The 14,297-nt window shown below is 43.4% G+C and overlaps 1 protein-coding gene across 4 annotated transcripts; it reads left to right on the forward strand.

The window, feature by feature from the left end:
• Nucleotides 1-532: 532 nt before the first annotated feature.
• Nucleotides 533-13,997, forward strand: NFIL3 (nuclear factor, interleukin 3 regulated). Of its 4 annotated transcripts, none has more exons than XM_039475265.2 (3): nt 533-729; nt 9,784-9,942; nt 12,137-13,997. In XM_039475265.2, exon 3 carries the CDS (start codon nt 12,309-12,311, stop codon nt 13,695-13,697), a length of 1,389 nt encoding a protein of 462 aa, XP_039331199.2. In that variant the 5' UTR covers nt 533-729; nt 9,784-9,942; nt 12,137-12,308; the 3' UTR covers nt 13,698-13,997. The 4 variants fall into 4 exon arrangements, with proteins under 4 accessions (XP_039331199.2, XP_039331198.2, XP_074251631.1 ...); XM_074395529.1 differs by lacking the exon at nt 533-729 and adding an exon at nt 1,953-2,377; XM_039475264.2 differs by lacking the exon at nt 9,784-9,942.
• The last annotated feature ends 300 nt before the right edge of the window (nt 13,998-14,297 follow it).

The raw sequence follows: 14,297 nt of genomic DNA on the forward strand, positions 1-14,297 counted from the left end.
CCGAGGTCCCTGCCACGCCCGGGTACCCGCAGCCCGTGGTGCTCGGTCGGCAACAGGTAGCCGGGCAGGCCGTGGCTCTCGGGAAGACAAAAAGCGTCTCTGCGAGCGAGCGAGGGTCGTGGGCTGCGCAGAGCCACCGCGGCGACCCGGAGGGTGAAGGAAGCCAAGAGCGGACGGGGCCGTGAGGCCGGGGGCTCCCGGGCTCCTCTGCAGCCTCGCTCCGGTCGTGTGGGCCGCGCGGGCCGTTGCGCAATCGTCGTTACGCGGGGCCTGGGGCGCAAGCCCTCGCGGGCGCTCGGACAGCGGTGACCGCGACCGGGAAGGAACGCGAGCTGGTAGTGGCGCCGCCGCGGTGGGGAGCGGAGGGCGGGGCGCAGGGGCGGGGCCGCGGAAAGCCCGCCCCGGCCCGCCCCTGCCGCCGCGGCCATTGGCGGCGGTCCGGGGGCGGGTGCCGGCTCGGCGATTGGGGCCGGGGCCGCCAGTCACGCGGGGCTGGCGGGCGGCGACGTAGCGCGGCGCTCGGAACTGACCTACTAACACACATCTCTCGGCGCGGCCACGGCGCCCGCGGACCCGGCGCGCCCGCCCGCCTCCCGCGCCGCGCCCTCGCCGCCGCCCGCCTCCCGCCGCGGCCTCGGAGGCCCGGCCCGGCCCAAGCCCCGAGCGCCGCCGGCCCGGCTCCCGGCCGCCCCTTTTCTTTCTCCTCGCCGGCCCGAGAGCAGGAACACGGTAAGCGCTCCGCCCACCGCCGGCCGGGGGCCCGGCGACCGCTCCCCGGGCGCGCTGCGGGCGGGCGGGCGGGCGGGCGCGGGGAGCGGGCCGCGCTGTGTGCGGGGTCGGGCTGTACGCTGCGCCAGCCCCTGGCGGGGAGTGCGCGCGGGGCATTCATTACATAAACTTTTGCTGCCCTGTCAGGATGGGACTCGCCACCTTAAGGTGGCTGCTTTGATTGCAGCGCCCTCGCGCCGGCACGTAGTCCTGGCTGGTTTGCGCTCTCCCCCCGCTGCGGTTGCATAATGTCTCCTGATTTCAGGAAAATTGATGTTTTGGTGGAGAAGAGCGCCAGGGAGGCTAAGCCCTCTCCGAGCGGGAAGATGCTCTTTCCTCTCTTACTGTCTTTCCTTTCTCCTTCCTTCTCTGGGGCCGGCGGCGTAGAGCGGGGAGAGAAGTGGGTTGAGGAACGGGGAATAGTCTTGATTTGCTTGGTGAGGAACAGGGTTGGTAGCGTGAACGGTGACGGCATTCGGAGAATGCCTGCGCGGCGTTTGTTTGTGTCGGGCTGTGTCTGCACGGACGTTTTCCACCCTGTTTGTCGTCAGCGTGTTTTACAAGCCCTCGGGAAGGTTGTGGGATTTGTCCTTTCATACATTGCATAATCTGCCCACGGTGAAATGTTGGCAAGGATTGCGGGCCGATGTGGGAATATGCTCGTATGTGTGGAATGATTTGGTAACTGAGGCGCAGCGTTGGATATTAGATCGTTATTTACGTCTGTATTACGTCCCAAATAAACAGGTTTCAGAACGATACTACAAAACCTAAAAGCAAGAATTCCTCGGGTTGAATTCTGTTCTTGGGTACTACTGGGGTTCGCCCTTTCTATGTTCTTCGCTGTTATTTTTAAATCTAGGACGAACCATTGTGACGTTTACCTCCCCACCTTCCTAATTTTAATGCATTCAGTTCGATCAGCCCTTTTTCTCACCTTATTGTCATCGCTTTTTCAAACACGACAAGACAGATCACATAATAGTTTCCTGGAAATGTTGCATTATGTAACTGCCGAATTTGCTGGCAGTGAGCATAGAGAGAGGGAGCTAATTACGTGATTTTATAATCTTGCTACAAAGAAAGTAGGACAGTCTCAGCCTTTAAGAATGTCACTATAACAGTTTTTTTTTTTTTTTTTCCTTAGGGATATTTTGAACAGGAAAGTAGACAACCGGGTAAGCATGGAGTTTGCTCATGCTGCCGAATGTGTGTCTTTTGCCCTAAATGAAAGGCGCGTTCTTCTAAATTTAGCCCTATCACATTTTAACAATTGTGGCCTCGCAGTGCTATTTCTGGTGTTTTCTCTAGGGCTGTGTGCAAATACAAGTTCAAGGCCATTTGCTGTAGTTTTAACTCCACGCCTTCGGAGACCTTTGATAAGATTGTATTTTTAGGAAGGCATTTCGCAGCGCCCGGTGATTTGCTGGATGCTGGCTCCCATTTATGTTTTTAAAGGACACTTTAGGAAACTGCTGTTCTCTGAGAACAGCAGGGAATGGCCAAGTGTCATCTTCTGTTCTTGGCTTTTGTAAATAACAACAGTAAATGAGGTCAGAAGTATTTATTTACCCTCAGAACGGATATGACCTATGGGAAACAGATATAGGTTAGTAGATTGTGTTTTTGTCTGGATACCCTAGTTTTACTCATATGAAGATGTATGAATATGTAATTTGGCCAAATATTAAATTTCTTCCTGGACTGTTACATAGTGATGTGTGAATATAGGTGTATAATGGTACGTATATGAACAGATTCCCCCCACCCCAACGAAACATTTAAATTCAGGGCAGGGCTTTTTGGGGGTAGGGGGTGGGTGGACAACTCTAGAACAGAGTATTTTACTCCAAATAATCGCAGTCGATTTCTAAGCAGCTAGTTGCTCTAGGCCGCCAGCTTCGGACCCCGACCTACTTTGCGAGCTCGGGTGGGAGTCCCGGGCCTGTAGGGACCGCGTGGCGCCACCTTCCGATCGCGACCTCCAGTGGCACGTCCGTGCGGCCCCCAGTGCGCCGCTCCCTTCTGCGGGCCGGTGGGGTCTGCGGGAAGCCGGGGCTGGGGGCGGGTCTGGTAGTGGCGGGCAGGGACCTCGGGTCGGGACAGAGAAGCGCCTCCAGGCGGTAGTTGGACTGGAGCTGCTCGGTGGCCTGCGCTCCTCCTCCCTGCCCCCTCCCCACATTCCTTTGTTCTGGCGCGGGGGGTCCTCGCGGCGCCGAGGCCCCGCTGCGCCGCCCACCCGGAGGGAGGAGGGTCTCTGAGAGGCGCCGCGTGGGGGCGCGGCCCTCGGAGCCCGGGCGCTGGGGACCGGCCGCGGCCGGCATGCGGGTGCGCTCTGGGTTCGCCCGGGCCGCGGGAGCCGGGGAGCCGGGGACTCCGGCACTCGCACGGAGGAAAGGGGCAGCCCGGGAGACCCGGAGCGCCAGCGTCTCGGCGGCCCTCCCGCCTACGGGGCAAATCTAGGGGCCTTGACTCCGCGCCTGTTTCGCGGTGAGGTTCTGAAACCTGCAGACACCTTTGTTCTAGGAGTCTTCATTGTATTTCTGAGCCAAGCGTGTCTCCGTTCTTGTAGTGAAAAAGACCTTAAGAAAACCTCCAAAGGTCCACCTACCACAAAAATTGGTGGTGGGGGCGCTCCCGTATTGATAGTGATTAAAAGGAAGGCCTCAGCTTGACTTTGGCCGGCTGAGTTGAGCCGATTTTTTTTTTTTCCTTTAATTTATGTGGTCAAAGGCTAAAGTAGAGAGAACACTGATCTCCAGAGTTCAAAATAAAATCAGAACACCCAAATAGACGCTGCTGTCCTACTGTAAAACTATAGTCCTTCATCCTGGCATAAAGACTTCCAAGATTGTACCCATGCAGTAATTCACAGTGAATTCATGGAGACATCACTGATGTTCTCCTGAAGCATGTCAACGCAATTTGCTCTTTGTTGAAAACTGACCGAAAACTTGGCTTCTATGGGATCATATCCTACACCCCATCCCTAATCAGTTTCCCTCATTATAATGAGGGAAACTTTCAGTAGTTAGAGGCTTTGGTGAGGTACAGATCCTAAGAGCGCAGGCCCTAAGCTCACAAGAACCCTGGGTCCCAGGCCCCAGCTTGTTATCTTCCTCCACTGTCCTGATTTCTGTCACTCTCCAGGGTAAACTGACGAATAAAACCTGTTGAGCTTGTTGGTTGTGAGGACTTCAATAAATGTTTCCTGTATAATTGACCAGGAACCAGAATCTTTATGTGTGTGTGTCAGTATTTACCTTCATTTTTCTCTGTGTAAATCTGCAGTAAAAGTAAGGATTAATGTTGGAATTAAGTCTGTAAGATCTTTCTTGAGATACTTTCTTTGTTCTAATAATTTTTTTTTTTTTTCTGAAAACTTTGCCATTGTGTTCAATGTTGATTTCAGTTTGAGGGGAATTCCTGACAGGATTGTAGAAACTCAAACTTCCCAAATCATTGGGTTAATGTTTTGGGGAGCTGTTTGAAGGAACAGAAAGATGACTCGATTATAGTAGCAGGAATGAAGTGAGAAGTGCCAAATATTAATAGTTGAGCTTTTTCTAATTCCCTTACACATTCTGTGACTCCTCTTCTGTAGCCTAGATGATTTCTGTATCTAAAACTTTGTGGTCTGAGATCAGCAGCGGACGGTGAGACCCCACAGATCAACTGTCTTGTAGGGGGTGTACGTAGCCTGAAAATTAAGGCCAGTCCTGTGAAACTGTTGGTATTTGACCCTTTTGACTAACAGAAGAAAATTTCATTTGGCACTTGCAACATAGGTCAGTGCTTCAGTAAGAGTCATGAGCAGCGAAAACAGCCTGGAACCGATAGGCATCGTGGCCTTTTGATACTGATCATTCTTCAGAAAAGAGATTAACAGTTAGTATTTACTAAACACTTACTCTGCATGTGCCAGGCACAGTGTCGAGGGGCTCTGTTGTCACCCGTTTCATAGATGAGGAAGTGGAAACCCAGAGAAATGAATTAGCAGCCCCGGTCGCAGAGCCTGAAAACTAGATGGGGAAATTTGCACCTCGACGAAGTTGAAACAATTTCCTTTTCTGTGTTAAAGGCTTATCTTTGTGCAGTGCAGTTATAACATCACTGTGATGCAATAGCCTGAAAATGAAGGCCCTTTGTGAGAGGCCTTTCAGGCATTGAGCAATGTGCCTGACTCACCAGCTGAGTGGATTTTTCTAGTTGACCTTGCCTTGGTCATTAGAGTCAGTTTTGAGATGTAAATGCGATTGCAGCATGGAATGGAAAAGGTGCAGTCATGTTGCCTAGGTTTTATTTTTACCCAAGTTAAGCTCATATACTTCATGATTTCCATTGTAATCCAGATGGCATTGATGCTGTTAAAGTTGTTTATTTTTAATTTGTATTGAGGAATGAGAGCACGCTTGGGATTCAATTCAAAATATAACAGAAACAATGTAATTGAAATTTCCTTTAATATTCATTTCTTGTTTTTGTAAGGTATGCCTGTATTTCACAGGGTTTAACACATTGTTTGATATCCTGTTATTTTTCTAAATTATATTTGAGTTGATTTCTATCCAGGTTGGACTTGTATGAGAATGTCGAAAGATGTTGACCTTTGAGCACAGACATTACATAAGAATTTTTCAGTTTCAAAATGAATTTTTATTACTATCACCCCCAGTTATCTTTCACATTTCTTTGCAAGTAACTTTACTGTAATTAAAAAACATAACAAAACAAAACAAACAAACAAAAAACTGCCCAAAACTGTTTCTCGTGTGGCTTTAATAAAAGAGCATAAGCTTGTTTTTATGATAAGAAAGTTTACTAGCGATTTACTAGATGCCATTTGTTATTAATCTGTGCTTTGAGGACTCAGTTTCATAGGATTCAGAATAATGTTTATAAGCCTTTTAATTATCAGAACATGATGTCTTTTATTAATTAGCTTTTTAGGGGTCTTAAACTATAATTAACTAGCCTTCAAATAAACACTAAAAATAAGCATTGTAAAATCCACTGTATCCATAAAGTAGAAAATGACATTTATAATCATCCACTGACTGGAAAAGTGGAAGAAGAAATTAAAAAGCCAAGTCAGGAAAGTTGGGATGAGTCTACATTATCATTAGAAATTTTCCAGAACTTTCTCGACCTGACTGCCCCCCGCCCACCATTTTTGCCATCATTACACTATGTTGCATGTATTACTTACCCACTGGAGAATTTCCTACAACTGGGTTACTTTCTGATTGTTAGTGTCCTTTGGAGATTTCAGATGAGTGCTAGACTGATCAATTACCTTTTCAGAAGTTTCGAGAATATTAATGGTCCCCATTTTTTAAGTTTCTATAGATTTTTAAAAAATTATTACTGTTCTGTTTTTCCCGCACATTACTCCCCATCTTTAGTGAGAGCTGTTCTTATTTCTCAAGCCATGCAGTTAATCATTTGATCATGCTAGTGTGTATGTGCTTACTCCGTGCAGGCTTCAGAATAATTTAATTGTGTATTAGGTTACCAACACTGACCACCTCTTAAAGAAGAATGTTAAATTATACTATTTCATATTTCAGTTACTTAAATTACATCAGTGATGTAATAAAAGGCAATGCTGTCATCGTATTTATTAAATTTAAATTTAATTTTCAACTAGTCCTTTGTTGAACTTGAAATATTTTTATTTATCATAGACTGGATCAGGCTTTGACACATTTATTTACAGAGGCACCCAAATAGAAAAAGTAGGTCAATTTGTTGCTATGACAGAGTAGATCCTGGCAGTGTGCGAGTGTGTGTGTGTTTGTTGCCTGTCTTGATCAAGTATACATTTCTAACTTTGGGGTAAGCTGCTTCTTGGGGACAGAGTGGCCTTAGAGAGGTTTAACATAGTTTTCTAAATTTAAAAATCCTTTTCTTTTTCAACAGGATTAGAAAATTCTCTTGCAACTTCAGTGTTTTCTGACTTTCTTCACTCCCCATGTCCCCTGGGTTGTACACATGTAGTGAATTATTTTCATATTTCATTTCTGCTTTTAAATACTAGATTGTTTCTCAACCATGAAAAGAAGTAAAGCATTTCATTGACACAGACACTGTGAATTTTACCCACAGGAAGAAAATGTAGGGTTAACATGTTGCTAGATTAATTTTAAAATCAAAATATATATAGCAATTTGCAATAAAACTTACCCTTTAGAGATAATTAATAACAAAATGTTCTCAGTAGATGATTTTAATGTTTAAACTACTGGTAAGATTTTAGATGATTCAAACAAAACATGTTTATTCTTTTCTTTTGTAGAGTTTGGATTATTAAACATTATTTCTGTGAGAGATCAGGTAGAGACCAGGGACAATAATAAAGGTCTATCATAAACATAAGTAATGAGATAACTCCTCAAGGATAAATTTGGTCTAGAATTATTGTTATGAGGTTATATTCTTTTATAGAATTTTCTAAATCAAATCTTGTTCTTAATTACAAACAATATTTAGGTCATCTGACTTAAACTTTTAAAATCTTGGCATATGAAAAAGAATTCTTGCTTATAGAAATAGTTTGATGAACTATAAAAAAGCATTAATTAGTGATGGCACCTTCAGAGTACGTACGGAAAAGGATGTCAACTGGTATGTAATAATACCTGCTCTTAAATTTCTCTTTCTTACTTGTGTTTTCAAGGAGAGTCATATCATCTAATGTGTGTAATGAAGTTAATCGTGCTGAATACACTAACATCATAGAATTGGCATGTAGTGTCAATTATTCACCAAAAAAGAAACTTAAGCAATGACGAATATACCACAACATTAGATGTTGATTTGAAACGATGATGCATAGATGAAGTAATTGTTAAATTAATCATAAGGGAAATAATGAGGCTTGAAATAAATGTGTTAGGTTAGCATAAATCCTGAGGCTTTTTGAAGGTATCATAAATTACCTTTGCATTTGCTTTAAGTTTATTGTTGAGGCGCATAAGGAGAACCCAGAGCCCATCTGTGCCCAACTGCCGTGTGGTCTTGAGAAGGTTAGCCTATCTTCTAGCTGATTAAGCTGAAAAATGAGAGGGTTAGAGAGAGACTGCCCCACCCCCACGCCCCCACCCTCCCTGCCTCATGTTGAAAACAGATTACATGCTTGGTTTTGTTAAAAAAACAAAAACAAAAACAAAAACAAAGATCATAGGTGACAGTGTCCACAGCTATCATATTTCTTTTTCTCTGTTTAACATAATTACAATTGCCAGGAGATTAAAATTTTAGCAGAGATATGAAAATTAATAAAATGTCATCTCAATTCAGAAATAGTGCCAGGATCCGAAACAACGCTAGGGAGGATGAAGAAAAGTTCTAGGTAGTATCTTTGCTGGCTAAAAGAAGTTAAGATAGCATAGTGCCTTACTGCACCCAAAGTAACTTAGTAATGGGTGTGTATTACTCAGAAATGAAAGTGACACAGAAGAGGACTGTGTGTAAATGAGACTGCATTGCACAGATACAGAACAACCTAGGAAAGTGTAGGAGAGAGTAAAGGAGCTGGGCTGGAATGTAGGCTCTGCCATTTAACCAGCTGTGTGACACTGGGCAAATCACTTGACTTCTCCGAATCTTAGTTTTGTCATCTGGAAGTGAATGAAAGGTCAGGCTCCCAGTGCCCGTTTTGTGGTGTCTAATAAATGGCACCTATTATGATTGGTTTTGTTATTATCTCCATGACGAGAATAAAGCCTGAACCCCAGGCCCCTGTCTGTGCAGCCCTGCACTCACACCTGGTTCCCCTCTGCTCACCTGTTGGTCTCCCACACATAACTGTGAGTGCCTGGTGTCAGGAGCTTGGTTTTTTCTTCCCTCTTTTTGCACCCCAGTCTCCCCTTGAGTCCAGTACACAGTAGGTGCTCCATATGTGTTGAATAAACCAATTAATGAATAAGAGAAACCCTCTGTTAATAAGCAAAATATCTCCTTTAGAAATCACATGACAACATTAAAAAGAAAGCATCAAAAAAGTTTTCTGGTTACAAAACTGTCTTATATAAGGTAGATGGGTGACTGTCAATCAAATGCTGAGCACCTAGTATCTTCAGGTTTTTGCTAGAAGACTGAAAGTATATTTTAATTTCCGCCCTGAAGCAATCACAGTGTAGTTGGGCACAAAAGACAAACATGTGGAAAGACACACAGTGCATATGATTGTGCCTCTCTCTATTATTCCACAATGCTGATAAATTCTTCCGCACTGCAAGATTATTTGATACATGATATTACAGAAAATATCCTAAGGTAGTGTGGTGATTTGCCATTCAGTTGTAGAGATCATGAATGTGATACGTACAGATGAGAGAAGAATAATGACATGTCTTGAAATTCAAATAGGAAGATGATTGAAAACAAATGAAGTGGCTGGGCACAGTGGCTCACACCTGTAATCCCAGCACTTTGGGAGGCTGAAGCACGTGGATTTTGAGATCAGGCATTCGAGACCACCCTGGCCATCATAGTGAAACCCTGCCTCTACTAAAAATACAAAAAATTAACGGAGCATGGTGGTGAGCACCTGTAATTCCCGCTACTCGGGAGGCTAAGGCAGGGGAATCGCTTGAACCCAGGAGGCAGAGGCTGCAGTGAGCTGAGATCGTGTCACTGCACTCCAGCCTGGGCAACAGTGTAAGCCCCTATCTCAAAAAAACAAACAAAAAAACAACAAATGAGGTTTTCTGTAGGTCTTAAGGTACCTACAAAATTATAGAGATGATAAAGTAGACATTTAGTACTTACACACCTAGAAGACATGAGTTAAAGAAATTTTAAGCCACATGGGGCTATTTTAGTTCAATAGAATAGGATTGTGAAGGCTGCTTCCCAATTGGTCCCCAACCTTGGAAAGGTCCTAGAAGTTTAGGAAGAGTAAGTAAAACAGACAGAATGGTGGGGCATTTCAAAAGCATTAGTGTAAAAACTAGTAAATGAGGCAAAAAAAAAGGAATCTGATTTTTTTTTTTTTTTTTTTTTTTTTAGGAAGGACCGTGTAAGATAACACATAGAAGAGAAAGATTCTCAAGTGGAGAAAATACCCAGAATAATTGTCTGCAAGGGCCATATGATGTTTAAAAACTAAAAGTGGAAAAAAATAGTGGCTGAGAGTACAGTGGAGATTTGAAAGGCGCCTTGGACAAGGTCAATGCAATGGTCTTCTTTAACTGGGATATATCTTCCTCTTTGCTTCCCCACTGACTTTACTTTAGCAGGGAGGACTTTGCCGAATGGCAGAGTACAGACTTCAACAGAGGAAATAATCCATTCAATATGTAGAGGAAAATGGGTTTTTATATTAGAGGACAAAACCTAAATGGAAATTAGAGGAAATAGTATTGTTTTCTGGGCGTAGTGGCTCGTGCCTGTAATCCCAGCACTTTGGGAGGCCAAGGCAGATGAATCACCTGAGGTCAGGAGTTCAGGACCAGCCTGGCCAACATGGTAAAACCCCATCTCTACTAAAAATACAAAAATATTAGCCAGGCGTGGTGACGGGCACCTGTAATCCCAGCTACTCAGGAGGCTGAGGCAGGAGAATCACTTGAACCCGGGAGGCAGAGGCTGCAGTGAGCCGACGTCGTGCTACTGCACTCCAGCCCGGAGAGCAGAGCAAGACTCTGTATCCAAAAAAAAAAAGGAAATAGTGTTGCTTTACTAAATGGCAAATAGAAAGATTCCTTCTCTGCAACATCACTGCTGACTCTGACATACTCCTTGCCTTCATTTCCCATTAAAGTTCCATTATCAAAAAACAAACAGAAACTTGGTATTAATAATCACAAATTTCTCTGAGTTACAACTAGCTGTTCCATTTAATGGGCAAAAACATGGCATGAAACGTTATTCTTTATGATCCTGAAATTATTACATCAATCCTTTCGTTCCTTCTGGAAAAGACAAAAGAAGCTGGCAGGCTTTTCCAATTGATGAAAGTAAACTTCACTTTATTAGTCATGATGAAACTAGGCATAAGAAAGAGATAGTGACATTATATAAGAACATTACGTCTTTTTAATATGGTAGGATAGAGTGCCACTGTGTGCAGATCATGCTGACGGAACCATTGTCATACCACGTCTACTTTTTGAAAAGTATTACCAACTGGAACATTAGGCAGAGAATCAGTGTCTAGAAACAGTTAGATTCAAAAGCCCCCATGCAACAATTGCTGTCCGAACATAACATGGATTTTATTATCTCCAGTCAAGACAACTGTCAGGCCAAATTTGTACTGTAAGTGTTTCATCAGTGGAAGAGAAAACTGATGGATGATCCTGTTTTTGAGTTGTTATATTTTACTTGAAACTAATTAATATAACTGAAAGAACCTTTTTCTGTATCTATATTCTCTTGTTTTAAAATAATTTTGTTTCAAGACTGCACTGTACTTTTAAAAATCCCTTTGAATAGTAACTGTTTTTAGTCCAAAGCTACTACATAACTGAAATCTGAAATGTATTTTGACAGAATTTTTAAGATCACAAAAAGTATTTTGGACACTTCAATCTTGAATGTTTGATAGAACAATTCAAAGGAATCAGAAAAAAGAATTTCTAATCTCTTAAACTCAGATGCTTGTACAGAGACGGCTTGATGGAGAAGATCCCTTTCATGTAGATGCAGTGAGTCACCTGGTAGGATTTGCTGGGATATAAGCCCCCCAGGCAGTCAGGGGTGTTGATGGGCAGGTTTATGTTCACATTAAGGTGCAGACTAAAACCAATAGCTCCATTGTTAGTGGGCTTTTACTTTAGTTTTTGTAGAAGAAATTTGTCTCCATTTATGTTTTATTCCATAGAGGAGTGCAGAACTTTTTTTTACTGACGCTAAAGTTTACTTGGTAAATTCCCTTTTAAGACGTGAGCATATTTGCTTGGCAGTGATATAAATATTAGGTAACATCATTTAGAAGCACCGTGGTATGCATGTACTGTTTAGAAACCTACCAACTAGAGGCTATCTGTCATTTCCTTCCTGTAATTGCCCACACCCAACTATTTCTCCATTTCTCCTCATTAAATACAGCCTTCCTCTGTTTCTCCCTGGGCAGAGGTTATTTTATTTTAGTTTTCTCTCACTTTCCTGGACCACATACTCTCTTACTGATAGGTCTCCTTAGGGATTTGCCCTTTACAGCTTTATACTTTAGGTATTGGGAACTTACTTCCTTGTTGAGAATGCTAACTTGTTGAAAGAAAGAACTGTGACTGTGCCTCATCTGTGCTTGCACGCCCTAAATGCTTAGCATATTTCCTTGTATATAATTTTTAATAAACATTTATCCAGTGAATGACTTTTTTTTTTTTTTTTTTTTTTTTAAATTCATGTATTGCAGATAACCAGGGAGACCCAACTTCATTCAGTAAGGAACCTGACGGATTTATCCCAGGCAATAGAACAAAAGGAAGAATATTGATGGATTTTAAGCCACAGTTTTTAAACAGCTGGAGCATACGGGGAAATTAATTTGTTCTCCCGCACACATATATAGGGTAAGGTTGTTTCTGATGCAGCTGAGAAAAATGCAGACCATCAAAAAGGAGCAGGCATCTCTTGATGCCAGTAGCAATGTGGACAAGATGATGGTCCTTAACTCTGCTTTAACGGAAGTGTCTGAAGACTCCACAGCAGGTGAGGAGCTGCTTCTCAGTGAAGGAAGTGTGGGGAAAAACAAATCTTCTGCGTGTCGGAGGAAACGGGAATTCATTCCCGATGAAAAGAAAGATGCTATGTATTGGGAAAAAAGGCGGAAAAATAATGAAGCTGCCAAAAGATCTCGTGAGAAGCGTCGACTGAATGACCTGGTTTTAGAGAACAAACTAATTGCACTGGGAGAAGAAAACGCCACTTTAAAAGCTGAGCTGCTTTCACTAAAATTAAAGTTTGGTTTAATTAGCTCCACAGCATATGCTCAAGAGATTCAGAAACTCAGTAATTCTACAGCTGTGTACTTTCAAGACTACCAGACTTCCAAATCCAGTGTGAGCTCATTTGTGGATGAGCACGAACCCTCGATGGTGGCAAGCAGTTGTATTTCCGTCATTAAACACTCTCCACAAAGCTCGCTGTCCGACGTTTCAGAGGTATCCTCGGTAGAACACACGCAGGAGAGCTCTGTGCAGGGAAGCTGCCGAAGTCCTGAAAACAAGTTCCCGATTATCAAGCAGGAGCCGATTGAATTAGAGAGCTACACAAGAGAGCCAAGAGATGACCGAGGCTCTTATACAGCGTCCATCTATCCAAACTACATGGGGAACTCTTTTTCTGGGTGTTCACACTCTCCCCCACTGCTGCAAGCCAACCGATCCTCCAGCAACTCCCCAGGAACGTCGGAAACCGACGATGGCGTGGTTGGAAAGTCATCGGACGGAGAAGATGAGCAGCAGGTCCCCAAGGGTCCCATCCATTCTCCAGTTGAACTTAAGCATGTGCATACAACGGTGGTTAAAGTTCCAGAAGTGAATTCCTCTGCCTTGCCACACAAGCTCCGGATCAAAGCCAAAGCCATGCAGATCAAAGTAGAAGCCTTTGATAATGAATTTGAGACCACGCAAAAACTTTCCTCACCTATTGACATGACGTCTAAAAGACATTTCGAACTCGAAAAGCATAGTGCCCCAAGTATGGTACATTCTTCTCTTACTCCTTTCTCAGTGCAAGTGACTAACATTCAAGATTGGTCTCTCAAATCAGAGCACTGGCATCAAAAAGAACTGAGTGGCAAAACTCAGAATAGTTTCCAAACTGGAGTTGTTGAAATGAAAGACGGTGGCTACAAAGTTTCTGACCCAGAGAATTTGTATTTGAAGCAGGGGATAGCAAACTTATCCGCAGAGGTTGTCTCACTGAAGAGACTTATAGCCACACAACCAATCTCTGCTTCAGACTCTGGGTAAATTACTACTGAGTAAGAGCTGGGCATTTAGAAAGATGTCATTTGCAATAGAGCAGTCTGTTTTGTATTACGCTGAATTTTCACTGGACCTGTGACGTCATTTCACTGTGATGTGCACATGTTGTCTGTTTGGTGTCTTTTTGTGCACAGATTATGATGAAATTAGATCGTGTTATCACTCTGCCTGTGTATAGTCAAACAGTCCATGCAAAGGCTGTATATATTGAACATTATTTTTGTTGTTCTATTATAAAGTGTGTAAGTTACCAGTTTCAATAAAGGATTGGTGACAAACACAGAACTCCTGCTCCATTGCATTTGATTTCATGGAAAAGAAAAATCAATTTAAGTTACAAAAATAAATATTAAGATATTTTATATGGGGGAGTTTTCTCCCCTGAATAAGAGAAAACTGAAATGCTAAGTTCGGCAAATAATTTGTTTTTCCAGGCTATCAGTTGGAAAACCTTTTTTGAGACAGAGTCTTGCTCTGTTGCCCAGGCTTTTGCTCTCTGTTGCCAGGCTGGAGTGCAGTAGCGTGATCTTGGCTCACTGCAACCTCCGCCTCCTGAGGTCAAGTGATTCTCCTGCCTCAGCCTCC

Source organism: Saimiri boliviensis, chromosome 2 (assembly GCF_048565385.1).
Source record: "Saimiri boliviensis isolate mSaiBol1 chromosome 2, mSaiBol1.pri, whole genome shotgun sequence".
Classification (NCBI taxonomy): Eukaryota; Metazoa; Chordata; class Mammalia; order Primates; family Cebidae; genus Saimiri; species Saimiri boliviensis.

Excerpts from the sequence above, each read along its gene's own strand:
- NFIL3 (XM_039475265.2), top strand. The coding sequence starts at position 12,309 with ATGCAGCTGAGAAAAATGCAGACCATCAAAAAGGAGCAGGCATCTCTT.